The sequence below is a fragment of the Drosophila busckii genome, chromosome 3R, assembly GCF_011750605.1.
Source record: "Drosophila busckii strain San Diego stock center, stock number 13000-0081.31 chromosome 3R, ASM1175060v1, whole genome shotgun sequence".
Taxonomy (NCBI): Eukaryota; Metazoa; Arthropoda; class Insecta; order Diptera; family Drosophilidae; genus Drosophila; species Drosophila busckii.
Genome location: NC_046607.1, coordinates 20,578,966 through 20,592,656, shown reverse-complemented (window position 1 = coordinate 20,592,656; position 13,691 = coordinate 20,578,966). Strand labels below are relative to the sequence as shown.

The following is a 13,691-nucleotide window of genomic DNA, read 5'->3' as shown; positions in this document are numbered from 1 at the left end:
TAGAGTTGTCAAATGTTTTTGAAAAAACAAATTGCTTAGCTAACTTTGTAAATTTGTATAGCTTCACAAGCTTAAAATCAGTATTTATTATAACTTTACAAAGAATCGTGCGCAACGTTTTTAAATACATAAGAAAAATTTTGATTTGTTGATTAAAAAGGGTGGTATTAATCTGTAACGCCAGCCCAGTTTAGTGTTGAAAAACACATTTGAAATTAACCGCATTTGTGTTTGGAAGGCGTCAGTAATCTTTAGCGCGACTTTTTATTATTTTTTTTGCTTGCAAAAATAAGATATTGCATTTAATGCAAACAATTTGAAAACACTCTAAGTTTTTATATAGCATAACATGGAAAATTCGCGACGTTCTGTATGCGCTACTGAGGATAGCGTGGCTAGCATGTATTTATCCTTTGATGATACGCTCGCCAGCAAATGGGAGTCTGTAGTTACAAGTCAAACCAGCCACTATTTGGAAATAAATGCTACAGACATGAACACTACACTCGAGGATCAGAAAGTTATAGAAAAAACTGTGTTAAAGTCCTTGATAAAAGATAACACTATAACCGATCAAGCGTCGCCCTTGCGTCCCTTTGACATGAGTTTATTAAACAAACACAATGGTCTTTCCTCGACGCCAACCAAGAACAATACATTAAAGGACCAAGTACAAAAAGATGTGAATAATACAGATATAGATGATAAGGAGAATACACAACCAGATGGAGAAAACTCGACATTGTCTTCTACTATAGACGCCACTACTTCAACTGTGAAGACCAATACCATGTTCCATGAAGGCAATTCTACAATTGGGGATGTTTCCACGCAGGACAACAAGAATAAGAATAATGTATATCCGTTGTGCGCGGATGTACTTTTAGAAAATATTACGGAAGGTAAATATGAATATTACAAAAGGTAAATGTGTGTTTCATATTAAATGATTAATAATTCCAGTTTCAAATGAAGAGCCTTCAATGCAAGCCGCATCACCAGCTATAGTGTTGGAGGAGAAAAAGGATGTGGACGAGATGGTAAATGAAGTATCCAATCTAATTGCCAAGGCATTGACACTGAAAGAAGCAGCCAAAAACCCTAAAGAGGTGCCCAAGGCTACACGTCAATTGCCAGTAGCTAACATGCCACGTCCACGACGTTCCTTCCTGCCCACCGTGGGCGGCACGCAAACATTAAAACAACGCATGTCGATTGTGGTAAAAACTACCTTGAACAGTCCAGCGCGCAAATTGGCTGCAAACAGTGCAGCCGCAGCGCGTCGTAGCTATCTACCAGTAGGCAAGATAACCCAGGGGGGCGTTGTTGGCAATCGCAAATCCTTATTGCCACGTACGGCTGAAACCAAGCCCAGTTCCACTGCTGCTCCAGCTAAACCGATCATACCTAAGCAGCAGCCAAAGGACAGAGTTGATGCGCCCAAGTTTAACTGCAAGTTATGCAGCGTTAGCTTTTCTATTAAGAGCAGCTTAGACTTGCATATGCGCTCACATCAACCAATTGAGCCGGCTAACAAAGGCGGCGCCAGAAAAATAAGCAACTGTAAATACTGTGACAAAAAGTTTGCGTTAGAGCGTGCGCTGCATATACATCTCATGCAAAACTGCGTCAAGATACCACCTAAAGAAAAGCGCAAGCTGGAATTTACAGAACTCAATCATCAGAAAAAAGCGCAGTTACCCAAGCTAACTGGAGTAGAGTCTTTTGGCGCCAGGCCGCGTGAGAGTTTAATGCCCAAAAATTTTGGTAAATAGAAATTTTTTAAAATATGCTTTATAAAATGACTAATTTTTCTCCTTACAGCTCAAAGTGAAGTTCCACCCATGGCGCCGCCTTCAACAAAAAAGGTGATCAAGAAAGCACACACTGGCGTTTCTCGTACACCTACCAAAACTGTGCCTTGCCATATTTGCAAACAATCCTTTAAGAGCATACTCGAGTATACAAATCACTGCTTGTCGGTTCATTCGCGTAGCAAGGAGCAACAGGAGACAGCTAAAGCATTGACTGCCCTATTAGAGTAAATCACTTCAGTTAATTTAAGTTGTTTAATAATACAATTCAATCAAATTCAGTTCAGCTTATATTTGCTTGTCATAAATCAGCGACTAATAATCATAAGATTTAATTTTTAAATTAAAAAAATAAATATGACTTACATTTGCCTTGACTCTCTTGAAATTATACTGAATCTGAAGTTATAGTTTTTAAATTAACTTTAAGTCTATATATTTAAACAACAAATAAAATATAAGAAAGATTATTTTGAGTTTCCTCTTTTTGAAAAACTAATCAATATGTAGTGTGTATATAAAATTGATTTATTTATATTAATTTAATGCTTATTTGCTCTTTTTTTCAGGGGGTGGTTTCATATCAATGCCTTCAGTAGCTATATCCAATGGCCCCGTAGCATCCGCCATGCCATCTGTTGAGCTTGGCAACTGTCCCGGCTGCAGAGGTTGTTGTAGATTTTGTAGCATAGGTGGAATGGGAGGCGGAAATTTGCGTAGGAGCTCCGCCAGCAACATGTCCACACGTTGCTTTTGAAACAATGTTCCGCTGTTGTCATCCTTAGCTGCATTAGCATCCTTTTTATCAGCCTTTGATTTGTCAGACACTGAAATAGAGTTTCATAAGTAAGCTACACACTACAGTCTTGTTAACTGTCAACTTACAAACTTTATTTGAGGAAAAGTCCCAGGTATAACCTTTGTTAGGATGATAGCGGGCATAGCTGCTGGCTTCTTCGAACGCCGACTGCAGGTTGACAACCGTATTGAGCTGCAGGTAAGTAAGATATAAAATAAAAGGGATCACAAGTAAAGCTAGTAGGCTTACAATTCGCGCATTTATCACATTTGCTAAATCAGGCGCTTTATAGACAGTGCCGCCGATAATATAGTAATCCGCAATGGGAGTTGCGTCTGAGGGATTATAGCGATGTTGCTTGCGTATGACATACAATATGGGCTCGGCTACATGCAATAAGATGTACTCCAGTCCTAGCATGTTACTAAAATGTAAATAGGGCATTAATTAATCATATAATTATGTCTAAGTATTTCCGGGTACTCACTGCAAATGTTCAGGTCCTAGACGCTGCATGCGAATAGTTTCATTGTTACACTGATGATCGTAGAAGGGATTACTCTTGCGGCAAAAATAATCCATCACAGTCTGTGGACTGAGTGATGCCATCATCTGTGTATCGTGCCACGATAGGCGCAAATGATTTTCTTGTGGTTGTGCCATTTGTCTGTTTGCCATTGCCCTGTCCCCACCGGCTACACGTGAATACCAACAATGCACACTCCGCCGTATTTATTTTTTCGTCGGCCGACGACAGACAACAATTTTGTACGTATCAATGGGTCAGTGTCAATGCCTGGCCCGCAGCCGTTAATTGCTTTTCCTCTTTCTTTTGTTTACAAACTATATTTAGCTACCGTTTGCCAATTTTACCCTATGTTGCAATGTGCTTGGCTTCTTTTTTTGTTTGATTTATTGTTGTGTAATAAATAATTCAGTGTCGCAAACATAAAAATTAACTTGCTGCTCCGTAACAGCCAACAACCTGCGTTTAATAATGTAAGTGAGAAGCTTTAATTTTACATTTAGCTTGTGATATATTTGGCACTTGCTCTATAAATCGCGGCAAGCAGTTCACTTTTTGTTATTTTTTGTTTTGCTTGCACCCCTCTTTTCCCCTGCCCCATACATTACAACAGCCACACGGTTGCAATTCGTAAATATCGGTGACCACCTATCAGTAACGACTAACGAGTCAATTGGTAACATTTTTTGATATAAAACAGAAAGTTAAAGTGAAATCTAATTGTGTATAAAGAATGTAAAAATGCTCAAAATAACTCTTAGGCTTTTTATAAAATAATTTAAATAATTAAAAATTTAATTGAATTTAAACTTCCCGCCGCCCAAGTCACCGTTACACGCTAAGTACTTCGACAAAAGCTATCGCTAGATATTTGCACAAGTTGGCAGGCGTCTGACACTATCTCTCTCTGTTTAGCAGTTTATATTAACAATGTTTAAAAATAAAACATAAACGTAACGGCTGCACCCAAATCAAATCTAATATTTGAATAAAAAAAGCGCGCAGGGCCCAGCAACAGACATATCAACAATCAGGCGCGCTTTATGTACAAATTCAACGAAGCGTGTTCAATTGTTGCTGCGACGCCGAAGTCGACGTCACATATACAAACAAACAAAACATATTATTTTGCGCGGCCAGCGGAACTTGTCCTATTTCTTGGATCGCCAGTATTGGGAATTATATTAGTACGTTTTGTACAATTCGCCGTGGCGCTCGTGAGGAATTGCAAAAGCAGCAGCGAGAAGAGATCGCAATGGTAAAAAAGCAGGGAAAATCAATGAAAAATAAACAAATTTTAATTGTTTTAGTGTGTGTGTGTACGGTTTACAATGACTGCATTTAGAATTTGTTTATGCATCGTGTGTCATATGTATATAAGTAATGTGTTCATGTTCATAATTTGTTGTTATTTTGGCCAGTCAAGGTCGTTGTCTATGCGTGCTTTTTTTATGCCTCACCTTGATTTTCGCGGACAATATTCTATAGATAACGCCTACACGCACATATGTATTTACTTGATTGTTTAAATGTATTAGTACAACTGTAAATTTCGTAGGTGTTTCGTTACTTTCCCACAACTTAACTATATATATTTCAATTGTTATACAACTTTGTATATAACAAATATTTGTTCCTCAACAACGAAACAAAAAGAAACGAATCTATTTGCTGCTCTATTCTCTTTTAGATTTACTTATCATATCCCAGGGCTGGCACAGCGACAGTCCGCCAGCCAGCATAAGACATTTTATCTTAACTGATTTCCGTGAGACTATGCGCTATATTAAGCCGGAGCCGTACTATGAGGTAGCTGGCAAAGCAGCAAAACCCAGCAACTATAATTATAATTATACTAGGTCCTCGAGCTAAATTTAAACCATAACTAAATATAAAACATTTTCTTGCAGGGACTACCGCCTTTCAATGTTACGGGTAGTCCATTCAATGTGGTGCCCATACACAATTTTCCGGAGCTAATGAAGGATACCTGCGCGCTCATCAATTCCGAATGGCCGCGCTCTGAAACTGCACGCATGCGTTCACTAGAGGCTTCATGTGACTCGCTGCCCTGCAGCCTAGTGCTCACAACGGAAGGAATGTGCCGTGTGATAGCTCATTTAAAACTCAGTCCAATAACGTCCAAGAAGAAGGCTTGCTTTGTCGAATCAGTTGTAGTGGATAAAAGCTATCGTGGCCAAGGTTTTGGCAAGCTGATTATGAAATTTGCTGAGGATTACTGCCGTGTGGTGCTCGACTTGAATACCATTTATCTGTCCACCATTGATCAGGATGGTTTTTATGAACGCATTGGCTATGAGTACTGTGCACCTGTCTCCATGTATGGACCGCGTCACTGCGAGCTACCGAGTTTACAGAAGAAAAAGAAATACATGAAGAAAGCTTTATAGGCATCAGCACCAGTCGTAGTAGTTGTGTTGGCTTAACTTAAAATCGCTGGCATCGAACAGAGCCGTTAACAGTTAAACCTAGTCAAAATGGGCCAAACGCTCTAAACTGCCCAACGGCTGAGCCGTTTATAGAGCGCTCGGTTCCAATTCCATTATGTTTACACAAAAATATTCATATTACGCTTGTGTTGATTTTTAAATATTACTTTCCGCATGTATTTTTCTGTTAAAACTACTTTGGCAACAGATGCACGTAAATCGGCAGTGTTTATATAATAACGCATATAATAATTTATTTGTAGTTTATCTATACTTTTGATTTAATTTGTAGCTCGCTGCTCAGAATGCTTCATAGACAATACACACACACACACACTAAAGCTGAGATTTCTAGTTCAATTTGATACAGCCGGTCATCATGGATGATCGATACAGCTTCTCTTTTTTACATTTGAACCTATTGTTTAACGAAAACACATATGAATAGCTCAAGTATCTTCCAAGTAGCTCTTAGTCTAGTTATACATATCGGAGCAGTAAATAGTAGCATTAAGCATATGAATCAAAAGGCAATAAATAAATTACTCTATGTTGTAGATAATACATAAAATTAATCTATTGTTATAATTTGGCGAACATAACGGAAGCACTTGTCTACCATCTGTCTAACAGATACATGTGTATGACAAGTTCAAGTTCAAGATGATGCGACATGCCAAAAAAAATAAAAGATTTTAAACTGATGCGCGCCCCGGTAGTGTTATTTTTATCAGCTGCAGCTGGCACACACATATATATATAATGGGTACTTGGCATGGGCTAAGACGAACAGTTGGCATAGTGTGAAATTTTGATGTTCATACATGTTGACGGAGAGGCACGTGGCAAGCTTGTTGTAAGAAGGGGCATATAGAACCGACATGGGGATGTCAAGAAATTATAAACGGTTCTCTGTATTGAGGCGCCACTGTAGATTTTCTGTTTACATGTTTGGCTCCCTCTGCTTTTCATACACTTTGACACTTTAAAAATTTAAAATTGGTATACTCAAGTTGTGTATATTGCTTCATGCTTATCTTGACATTTGTTGCACATTGTAGCCAAAGCGACAAAGTGCATATAAAAGTTTGCTGCGTTCTTTAGTTGCAGGTACGTTTTATATTTAGCTTGCTTAATGCACAGCCATAAATTTACATTCTCTTTGGCATTGAGCCCGTTTAGCGGAAGCCTTTACGCGCTCAAATTTTTACAGGTGCACATTTTCGAAATGCCTACATGACGTCTAACAAATTTTAGGTGTCTGAACCCACTGGCACGCTCGATTGCCAATTTGATACAGCACGTAATTACAATTAACGAATATTTGTTTGTTTATTATAGCATTAAAATGGAAAGTTTTATAGTGCGCACACTTTATACGTACAGCTTTAGATCTGTATAGAAATATAGCAGAATTAATTACAATTTGTGGCACATTTAAATGCGAAAATGTGCTGTCGTTTTGTCCATTTTTAATTATAATTTATTAACTTAAGCGCTCTTGACGCTTTTGGCAATGCCGCAGACCTTGCCATAATGCTCTGGCTGATCCAAGCATTCCACAATGAATTTGCCCAGATCATCCTTGGAAACCAGGCGGCCGGGTGCCTCATCATGCACCACAGTATAACCGCTGGCGGGCTCATCAGCAATGTGAGGTGGCAGTATGGCTATGTAATCCAAGCCAGATGCTTTGGTTAAATCCAACATGCGCTGATGTTCCTCGTTGAGGCGATGAAATACACCGGGTACTTCATTAAGGGGACGCAACAAAAATGATGACATGACTATAGATAATTTAGTCAGCTTCAATTCCTTCATAGCTTTGATGACATTGTCAGTGCCAGTGGACAGCTCTGTAGTGGCTTCCAGCTTGTTGCGTGTGCCCAAAATGACGCACACACCATCGACGCCACCATCCTCCTGCAGTAGGCGCTTTACATCATCTAATTTGGTTGCATCGCCTTGCAGCAACTGCACTTTGTCTTTAAAACGCTCCGGCACAGTGGGCTCAGTGCGGTAAAGCAGATTCACCTTTAGACCTGCATACCAACAAGTAGATTAAATTTAAACATTTATTTATATCATCATACATTACCCTTTTGTAGTGCATAATCCACAACACATTGGCCGGTCATGCCGGTACCACCAATTACAGCAATTCGTTGCATAATGAGCTTGCTTATCTATACAATTAATTGAAAAAATGCTCAGGTGTATGCGTCCTGAAAACTAGCAGAAATGCAATAAATATGAAGCACGTACAACTTTACACAGTGCAAATCAAATATCAAGTGTCACTTTGACTGTTATTGTTGTGCCGCCTGTGCTGAACAGCTGATCGTAACCGAGAACTTGCGAAAGGTGCAAAAGAGATAAATATATGTGCATACCTGCACTTTATTTTAAAGCGCGGCAAAATTCAAAATGTATACTAGAATTGATGTAAAGATGTATAAATCCAACTTTATTGATTTTATCAATTTTCTGTGCTATGCTTAACAGAATAAATAAGTTCTTTAGTTTATTTTCATACATTTTTCACAGGTAAACAGGTGTAATAAAAGTATCGATAGAAATGTCGATTCACAGCGGTGCTGCCACTTTGTTGAGAGCTTCGCCGTTAGTTTATGCTTGGGACTCATCTGCATTTGAATTGGCATCAGAGAACGGATTGTCCGCCGGATTCTTAACGCGTCGCAATGTGATGCCCAGCTTAAGCTCGCTAAGGAAATCACCTGCTGGTGGTTTCTTTTCGGCGCGTGGCTTGACCCCACTTATAGTAGCTGCTTTCTTGTCGACTTTCTGCAGATGATTGTATTAAGTACATGGCGCGCAAGTATGTATGTATGTAAGAGACTGAAATTACCTTTAAAGCTACGCCATTGCGTATGCTTTCCAAGAAAGCATCACGATTGTCACCTCCGGCTGCGGGGGCCGGCTTTCGCTGTTCAGACTTTTGCATGATTGGTGCAGCTGGAACTGCTGCTGCTAATAATGGTGGCGGAGGCGGTGGAACAGGCACAGCTGCCGCTGGTGGTGGCGGTGGAGGAGGAGGCGGTATAGCAGCCGATGTGCCACTCTTTGACTGCTGTGGAAAAGCAACAGGAGCGGCCGATGTGCCGCTCTTTGACTGCTGTGGAAAAGCAACAGGAGCGGCCGATGTGCGGCTCTTTGACTGTTGTGTAAACGCAACAGGAGCGGCCGATGTGCGGCACTTTGACTGTTGTGGAAAAGCAACAGGATTGGCTACAGGTTGCAATTTTGGTGCAGCTGGTGCTTTATATTGCACTGGTAACGGTGTGGTAGGTTTGGGCGGCGTAGGCGGTGGCACACGCATTTGGCCTGCTTTTCTTTGTGGCGCAATCGTGGCATAAATATCAGATTGTGTCTTCAGAGGTGCTGGACGCACTTCAACCGCGGCTGGATTGACATGTACATTAGCTGCAGTAACGGTTGAGGGTGGTGGCGGCACTTTTGAACCACCCGACACTTGTATGGGCACTATATTACCCAAAGGTGCACGTCGCGGTGCGGAAGAGCTCGGTGTGGCTGGCCAATCCATATCAGAGATATCTTTAAAACGTGATGTAATTGTGGCATAATTGGACAGCGGCTTCTGTACAGGCTTTGGTGAAGGCGGCGGTGTAAGCTGATTATTGGTGTTTATAGTGGCATAAACAAGCGTTGGCGTTGGAGCAGGCGGTAATGTCATGCCCTTGGACGCCTTCATCTCAGCTTTGCTGGGCTACACCGCGAAGTTTTAGTAAGAGCAACAGGGTGAGTCTTTTAGTTACTTACCTGCCATGTGGCATTTGAGTGTACAATGTTTTTGATAATATCCTTGCGATTCATTCCAGCTATATCCTGTTCGGTAATGCCATGTTCCATCATATACTTCTTCAGCACATTATCCTGATTGCCAGCACTCAAATCGAAGGCATTGCGTGTGCGATCTCTGGTCACATCACCAGAGACATGCTGAAAATTTATGGGTCCGCTAATTTCATATTTGGAGCCCTTGCTGCTGACCACCACACTGCTGGCAAAGCTGGGTCCAGGCAGCGGCGCAGTGCCGCCGCCTAAGCTGCCCAGGCTGCTGCTAGAGGCGGAAGATTTCATCTGTGCACCTGTACGTCGTTCGTTAAATGGTGAGCTCTTCATAGTGGGCGGTGGTAAAACAGCTGGCGGTGGATGTGCAAAGACGTCGCTACTCAGCTGCATAGAAGGTGGCTGCAATGACAGATAGAGAGTGAAGAAACTTTTCAAATGTCGACTGCTTCGCTGGGTGAGTAATTATTATTACAAGTGTTATGAATTTAATGTAGCACAATTACCACCCAATAACCTGGACCCTTATTGCTTCTAATTATGTCATAAACATATGTGCGTCGCTGAATCGCTGGCATCTGTTCCACATTTTCGTCCAAGTGGGCCTTGCGCAGATACAGCTGCAGCATTTCATCATTGCCCTGACCCCGCACATCAAAGGTTTTTCTAAAGTCAACTGCTTTGCCCTGCAGCTGCCTAAATTCCACGGGCTCCGAGATATATGCGTATGTCATGCTTTCCGCATTCATGTCTCACGGTCTAAAAAGCAAAATGATTGTATACTAAGAGAGAAGAAATGCCAACCATAAGTTCAATTAGCAAACATTTTAGGAAATATTTTGCATGCACTTAAATATTAGTAAATGAATTTTTGTCGTAACCTACCAAGAGAGCGCTTTGTCGTTAACGTATCCGTAGTATCCGTAGGCGCATTATCTTCAAGCAAAATTTACTGATAAGTTTGCAGAAGCATTTGTCGCAACATTTATTAATAACATTTAACGGATTTCTATTGCTGATTCACTAACCACAACAAAGACACAATTTCTAGCCCAATTGCAGAATGCTTAACGTCATAGTAAATTACCGTTAGAAGTTGCTGCTCGAGATTATTGCCAATAGTGCCAAATGTCGCCGTCAACTCCCTCTAACATCGAGCATATGTAACGGACTGATTAACCCTGGCGGTATGTCAGAGCGTTTACTCATTTCGCGAAGCTCGTTATCTGGAACACACACAGACACTGATAACTGATAAAACTGAAAGCTACTAATCATCAACTTTGTTTAGAGAGACGGGGGACAATTGGTGTTAATTTATTGTTGGTTTGGTTTTGAGAAAATTGGGAATTTTATTCAACTAGATAAAGGGAAATAAAGGCTTGGCCAGCCCAAAAGCCAAGTAAAAGGTACTGAAAGCTTTTAATATTTATTTTAATCTATTATTTTAACGCAGCATGCTTGGCTATAAACAAATGTCATTCTAGCCTATATTTGATAGACTTCCTTTTGACACTAAGTTTCAAGCTGACACAGGAAATTTTTGTCATTGGCAGTCCAACTTTCAAAGCAAAAGCGTGCTCAGAAAAAATATAAAAAATAAAATTAAGTATTTCTAAATCAATATTTTTATTTTGCAAAGATGGAAAACGAATTGGGATTGTATGATGATGGAGAGTTTTTGATGGCCGAGTTTGAGTTTGATGAGAATATGGTCGTGCGTACAGATCAGCTGCAGCAGGGCACCACTGTGCTGGTGTCCAACGAGAATGATGGCATTGTAAGTCACGAGGATTTGTCCAAGTTCTTTGAAATACCCACGGGCATACAAATGCCCACTGAGGAGGCTGTGGAGCGCACATTGGCGGATCCTACGCTTAAGCAAATCCTGCAGGAGGCGGATGGCAAAGTGGACTTTGATGCTGAGGCAGAGCAGGCCAAGCTGCGTGAGTTTCTCTCAGGTGTGCCGCCCAGCATTAGACCCCCAGAGAAGATCAATTTGCCACGTAAGTTGTAATCAAATTAACATATGCGGCGTATAATTAACAAATCTTAACCACAATAGCGCCGCGCCCAAGTCCAGCTATGCCGCCCACAAATGCCTATCGCATCATACGCTGCGCCAATTGCGGCAGCCTCTTTGACACGCCCTCGTTTCAAACCCACAACTGCACAATAAGCGTTGCGCCTAAGGCAAATGCTACAGAGCCTGCTGCGGCTGCTGCTTCCGCTTCCGCTGACACTGACAAAAAGCCCGCTGCACAACTCAAGAAGTCCGCCAGCGAGCGCATCATCATAGAGAACCAAGTGCGCATACGTCGCTATATGAAGGATGAGCTCAAGTATGATCTAGAAACGGGCATCGATACTTCCAAGAACAAAAAGGCCGTCACCAAAGGACCTAATGAGTGCAGCATCTGTGAGCGCAAGTTTGTACATGCCTCGGGCTTGGTGCGGCACATGGAGAAGCATGCGCTGGATCTCATACCCAATCAGAACGGATTGCAGCAGCATACAGCGCCCGGTAACACTCTGGGACTACTGGTGGTGCTCAAATGTAATCCTTGTGGGCGTGTGTTCTACGATGTTAAGCTGGCGCTGGAGCATGCGCCACAGCATCCACAGCCCGCGCCGCCAGCAGCGCAGCCAGCAAAGCCGGAGGCTGAATTGAAACAACAGCTGGAGCACATGTTGCTGGAGGGTGAGCAATTGCTATCGCTGGCGTTGGAGCTGCAACAGCTTTCCAAGCCGCCGGAGCCCTTTACGCTGCTGGTGTTGAGCAATGTGCTGCAGTGCGAGTTTTGTGATTACATCTTTGCCGAGGTTTCCCATCTGCTCATGCACTCGGCCAGCCATGTGCCGGAGCGGCGCTTCGAGTGCACCGCCTGCAACATACGCATGACTACCGCCAAGGAGGCCAGCGTGCATTACCAAACCGACTGTGTCTATATGCGTGAGGGTCTCAAGCAGCTGACGGCGCCACTCAATCGCTACTTTGTTTGCAATGTCTGCGAACTAAAGTTCTCCAACATGGAGCTGCTGCAGGAGCATCGCTACAGCAGCTATCACTACTTTCCACGTCTCAGCGAGCAGGGCTCGCGTCTGCTGCTGCCCTGTGAGTTCTGCGCCGTGAACTTTGAGTATGCGCATGAGATTCAGCCGCATTACGAGGAGAAGCATTTGAATAAGAAGAAGCGCGAGAAGGAAATGCGTAATACTGGCGCTGGCAATGCTGTGGGTAGACTACGTCAATATCTGTGCGATATTTGTGGCAAATCCTATACTCAGTCCAGTCATCTCTGGCAGCATTTGCGTTTCCATCAGGGTAAGTTCAGCCGCCTGCTGCTTTTGTTGTATCTGTAATGGAGTTTTGCTTGCAGGCGTTAAGCCCTTTGTTTGTCAGGAGCAGAACTGCGGCAGAAAGTTTACCATACGTCCGGATCTCAACGATCACATACGCAAGTGCCATACGGGTGAACGTCCGTATCATTGTTTGGTCTGTGGCAAGCGCTTCCTCACCGGTTCCGTCTTCTATCAACATCGCCTTATTCATCGTGGCGAGCGTCGCTACGAGTGCGACGAGTGTGGCAAGCGTTTCTATCGTGCCGATGCACTAAAGAACCATCAGCGCATCCATACCGGCGAGAAGCCCTACGATTGCCCATTTTGCACCAAAACCTTTCGTCAGCGTGGCGATCGGGATAAACATGTGCGTGCCCGTCATTCTCATCTGGATGCCAATGCACGTCTGATGATGCAAATGCAAAAGTTTGAGTTGGAAACTGCTGCCGCATTGAGAGCTCGCCAAATGGCGGAAGGTATGAATGTCATTGATGAGTTTGTTACGAACCCCTTGGCTGATGCTTATATGCACTCGCCCTCATCTTCGATGATAGAGGAGCAGCAGTACGATATGGTGGAGCTAGATCCCAATGATTTTTCTGAAGGGTCGCGTTTTGTGCAAAACATAGCGGTACCCATTGGCCACTTGGAGCAGGATATTATCACCTACGAGGAGCCGGAGGAAATGTCAACTGTTGTCGATGAGCCGCCATATGAAATAAACATTAATATGGCGCTGGAGAACAATGATAATGCTAGAGTAGTAGTTGTTGAAAATAATTCATCACAGCCATTTTATTACTAATTGACTAAATAAACACAAATTTGAATCTGAGCGTGGTTCGACTCTCTGATTTTTTATAGATGTCATTTTTTTTTTTAATTCGCGCCACTCTGCGCTTACTAATTTGGTATTTTTCTGATGGTTC

The 13,691-nt window shown here is 42.3% G+C and overlaps 6 protein-coding genes across 13 annotated transcripts; 3 read left to right on the top strand and 3 right to left on the bottom strand.

Annotated features, from left to right (window-relative positions):
* Nucleotides 1–121: 121 nt before the first annotated feature.
* Nucleotides 122–2,123, top strand: LOC108602040. The gene is made up of 3 exons (XM_017990047.1): nt 122–902; nt 964–1,767; nt 1,825–2,123. The coding sequence occupies exons 1-3, from the start codon at nt 350–352 to the stop codon at nt 2,043–2,045; spliced, it is 1,578 nt and encodes a 525-aa protein (XP_017845536.1). The 5' UTR covers nt 122–349; the 3' UTR covers nt 2,046–2,123.
* Nucleotides 2,124–2,316: 193 nt separating this feature from the next.
* Nucleotides 2,317–3,808, bottom strand: LOC108603776 (mediator of RNA polymerase II transcription subunit 6). The gene is made up of 4 exons (XM_017992868.1): nt 3,101–3,808; nt 2,863–3,037; nt 2,700–2,805; nt 2,317–2,641 (listed from the first exon to the last, which is right to left on the bottom strand). The coding sequence occupies exons 1-4, from the start codon at nt 3,289–3,291 to the stop codon at nt 2,364–2,366; spliced, it is 750 nt and encodes a 249-aa protein (XP_017848357.1). The 5' UTR covers nt 3,292–3,808; the 3' UTR covers nt 2,317–2,363.
* Nucleotides 3,809–4,173: 365 nt separating this feature from the next.
* LOC108603778 (N-alpha-acetyltransferase 80) lies at nt 4,174–6,293 on the top strand. 2 transcript variants are annotated; one of them, XM_017992870.2, is made up of 3 exons: nt 4,174–4,397; nt 4,830–4,948; nt 5,050–6,293. In XM_017992870.2, exons 2-3 carry the CDS (start codon nt 4,916–4,918, stop codon nt 5,548–5,550), a joined length of 534 nt encoding a protein of 177 aa, XP_017848359.1. In that variant the 5' UTR covers nt 4,174–4,397; nt 4,830–4,915; the 3' UTR covers nt 5,551–6,293. The 2 variants fall into 2 exon arrangements, with proteins under 2 accessions (XP_017848359.1, XP_017848360.1); XM_017992871.2 differs by lacking the exon at nt 4,830–4,948 and having other exon boundaries at nt 4,185–4,397.
* LOC108603777 (flavin reductase (NADPH)) lies at nt 5,471–7,919 on the bottom strand. Its single transcript, XM_017992869.2, has 2 exons — nt 7,688–7,919; nt 5,471–7,631 (listed from the first exon to the last, which is right to left on the bottom strand). Exons 1-2 carry the CDS (start codon nt 7,758–7,760, stop codon nt 7,081–7,083), a joined length of 624 nt encoding a protein of 207 aa, XP_017848358.1. The 5' UTR covers nt 7,761–7,919; the 3' UTR covers nt 5,471–7,080.
* A 116-nt stretch (nt 7,920–8,035) lies between these two features.
* On the bottom strand, nt 8,036–10,635 carry LOC108603775 (formin-like protein 20). Of its 6 annotated transcripts, none has more exons than XM_017992863.2 (6): nt 10,508–10,634; nt 10,306–10,356; nt 9,927–10,202; nt 9,391–9,822; nt 8,459–9,337; nt 8,036–8,394 (listed from the first exon to the last, which is right to left on the bottom strand). In XM_017992863.2, the coding sequence occupies exons 3-6, from the start codon at nt 10,167–10,169 to the stop codon at nt 8,218–8,220; spliced, it is 1,731 nt and encodes a 576-aa protein (XP_017848352.1). In that variant the 5' UTR covers nt 10,170–10,202; nt 10,306–10,356; nt 10,508–10,634; the 3' UTR covers nt 8,036–8,217. The 6 variants fall into 6 exon arrangements, with proteins under 6 accessions (XP_017848352.1, XP_017848350.1, XP_017848356.1 ...); XM_017992861.2 differs by having other exon boundaries at nt 9,927–10,179; XM_017992867.2 differs by lacking the exon at nt 9,927–10,202 and having other exon boundaries at nt 10,508–10,635.
* A 124-nt stretch (nt 10,636–10,759) lies between these two features.
* Nucleotides 10,760–13,606, top strand: LOC108601881 (testis-specific zinc finger protein topi). Of its 2 annotated transcripts, XM_017989856.1 has the most exons (4): nt 10,760–10,829; nt 11,063–11,426; nt 11,486–12,745; nt 12,801–13,606. In XM_017989856.1, the coding sequence occupies exons 2-4, from the start codon at nt 11,063–11,065 to the stop codon at nt 13,565–13,567; spliced, it is 2,391 nt and encodes a 796-aa protein (XP_017845345.1). In that variant the 5' UTR covers nt 10,760–10,829; the 3' UTR covers nt 13,568–13,606. The 2 variants fall into 2 exon arrangements, with proteins under 2 accessions (XP_017845345.1, XP_017845344.1); XM_017989855.1 differs by lacking the exon at nt 10,760–10,829 and having other exon boundaries at nt 11,021–11,426.
* Nucleotides 13,607–13,691: the final 85 nt, after the last annotated feature.

Excerpts from the sequence above, each read along its gene's own strand:
- LOC108603777 (XM_017992869.2), bottom strand. The coding sequence starts at position 7,760 with ATGCAACGAATTGCTGTAATTGGTGGTACCGGCATGACCGGCCAATGT. Across the intron at positions 7,632-7,687 it reads GGATTATGCACTACAAAAGG|GTCTAAAGGTGAATCTGCTT; the intron begins GTAATGTATGAT and ends GTTGGTATGCAG.
- LOC108602040 (XM_017990047.1), top strand. The coding sequence starts at position 350 with ATGGAAAATTCGCGACGTTCTGTATGCGCTACTGAGGATAGCGTGGCT. Across the intron at positions 903-963 it reads TTTAGAAAATATTACGGAAG|TTTCAAATGAAGAGCCTTCA; the intron begins GTAAATATGAAT and ends TAATAATTCCAG. Across the intron at positions 1,768-1,824 it reads TTTAATGCCCAAAAATTTTG|CTCAAAGTGAAGTTCCACCC; the intron begins GTAAATAGAAAT and ends TTCTCCTTACAG.
- LOC108603775 (XM_017992863.2), bottom strand. The coding sequence starts at position 10,169 with ATGAATGCGGAAAGCATGACATACGCATATATCTCGGAGCCCGTGGAA. Across the intron at positions 9,338-9,390 it reads ACTCAAATGCCACATGGCAG|CCCAGCAAAGCTGAGATGAA; the intron begins GTAAGTAACTAA and ends TTCGCGGTGTAG. Across the intron at positions 8,395-8,458 it reads GCAATGGCGTAGCTTTAAAG|AAAGTCGACAAGAAAGCAGC; the intron begins GTAATTTCAGTC and ends AATCATCTGCAG.
- LOC108603778 (XM_017992870.2), top strand. The coding sequence starts at position 4,916 with ATGCGCTATATTAAGCCGGAGCCGTACTATGAG. Across the intron at positions 4,949-5,049 it reads AGCCGGAGCCGTACTATGAG|GGACTACCGCCTTTCAATGT; the intron begins GTAGCTGGCAAA and ends ATTTTCTTGCAG.
- LOC108603776 (XM_017992868.1), bottom strand. The coding sequence starts at position 3,291 with ATGGCAAACAGACAAATGGCACAACCACAAGAAAATCATTTGCGCCTA. Across the intron at positions 2,806-2,862 it reads ATGTGATAAATGCGCGAATT|CTCAATACGGTTGTCAACCT; the intron begins GTAAGCCTACTA and ends ACTTACCTGCAG. Across the intron at positions 2,642-2,699 it reads CTTTTCCTCAAATAAAGTTT|TGTCTGACAAATCAAAGGCT; the intron begins GTAAGTTGACAG and ends ACTCTATTTCAG.
- LOC108601881 (XM_017989856.1), top strand. The coding sequence starts at position 11,063 with ATGGAAAACGAATTGGGATTGTATGATGATGGAGAGTTTTTGATGGCC. Across the intron at positions 11,427-11,485 it reads AGAGAAGATCAATTTGCCAC|CGCCGCGCCCAAGTCCAGCT; the intron begins GTAAGTTGTAAT and ends TAACCACAATAG. Across the intron at positions 12,746-12,800 it reads GCATTTGCGTTTCCATCAGG|GCGTTAAGCCCTTTGTTTGT; the intron begins GTAAGTTCAGCC and ends TTTTGCTTGCAG.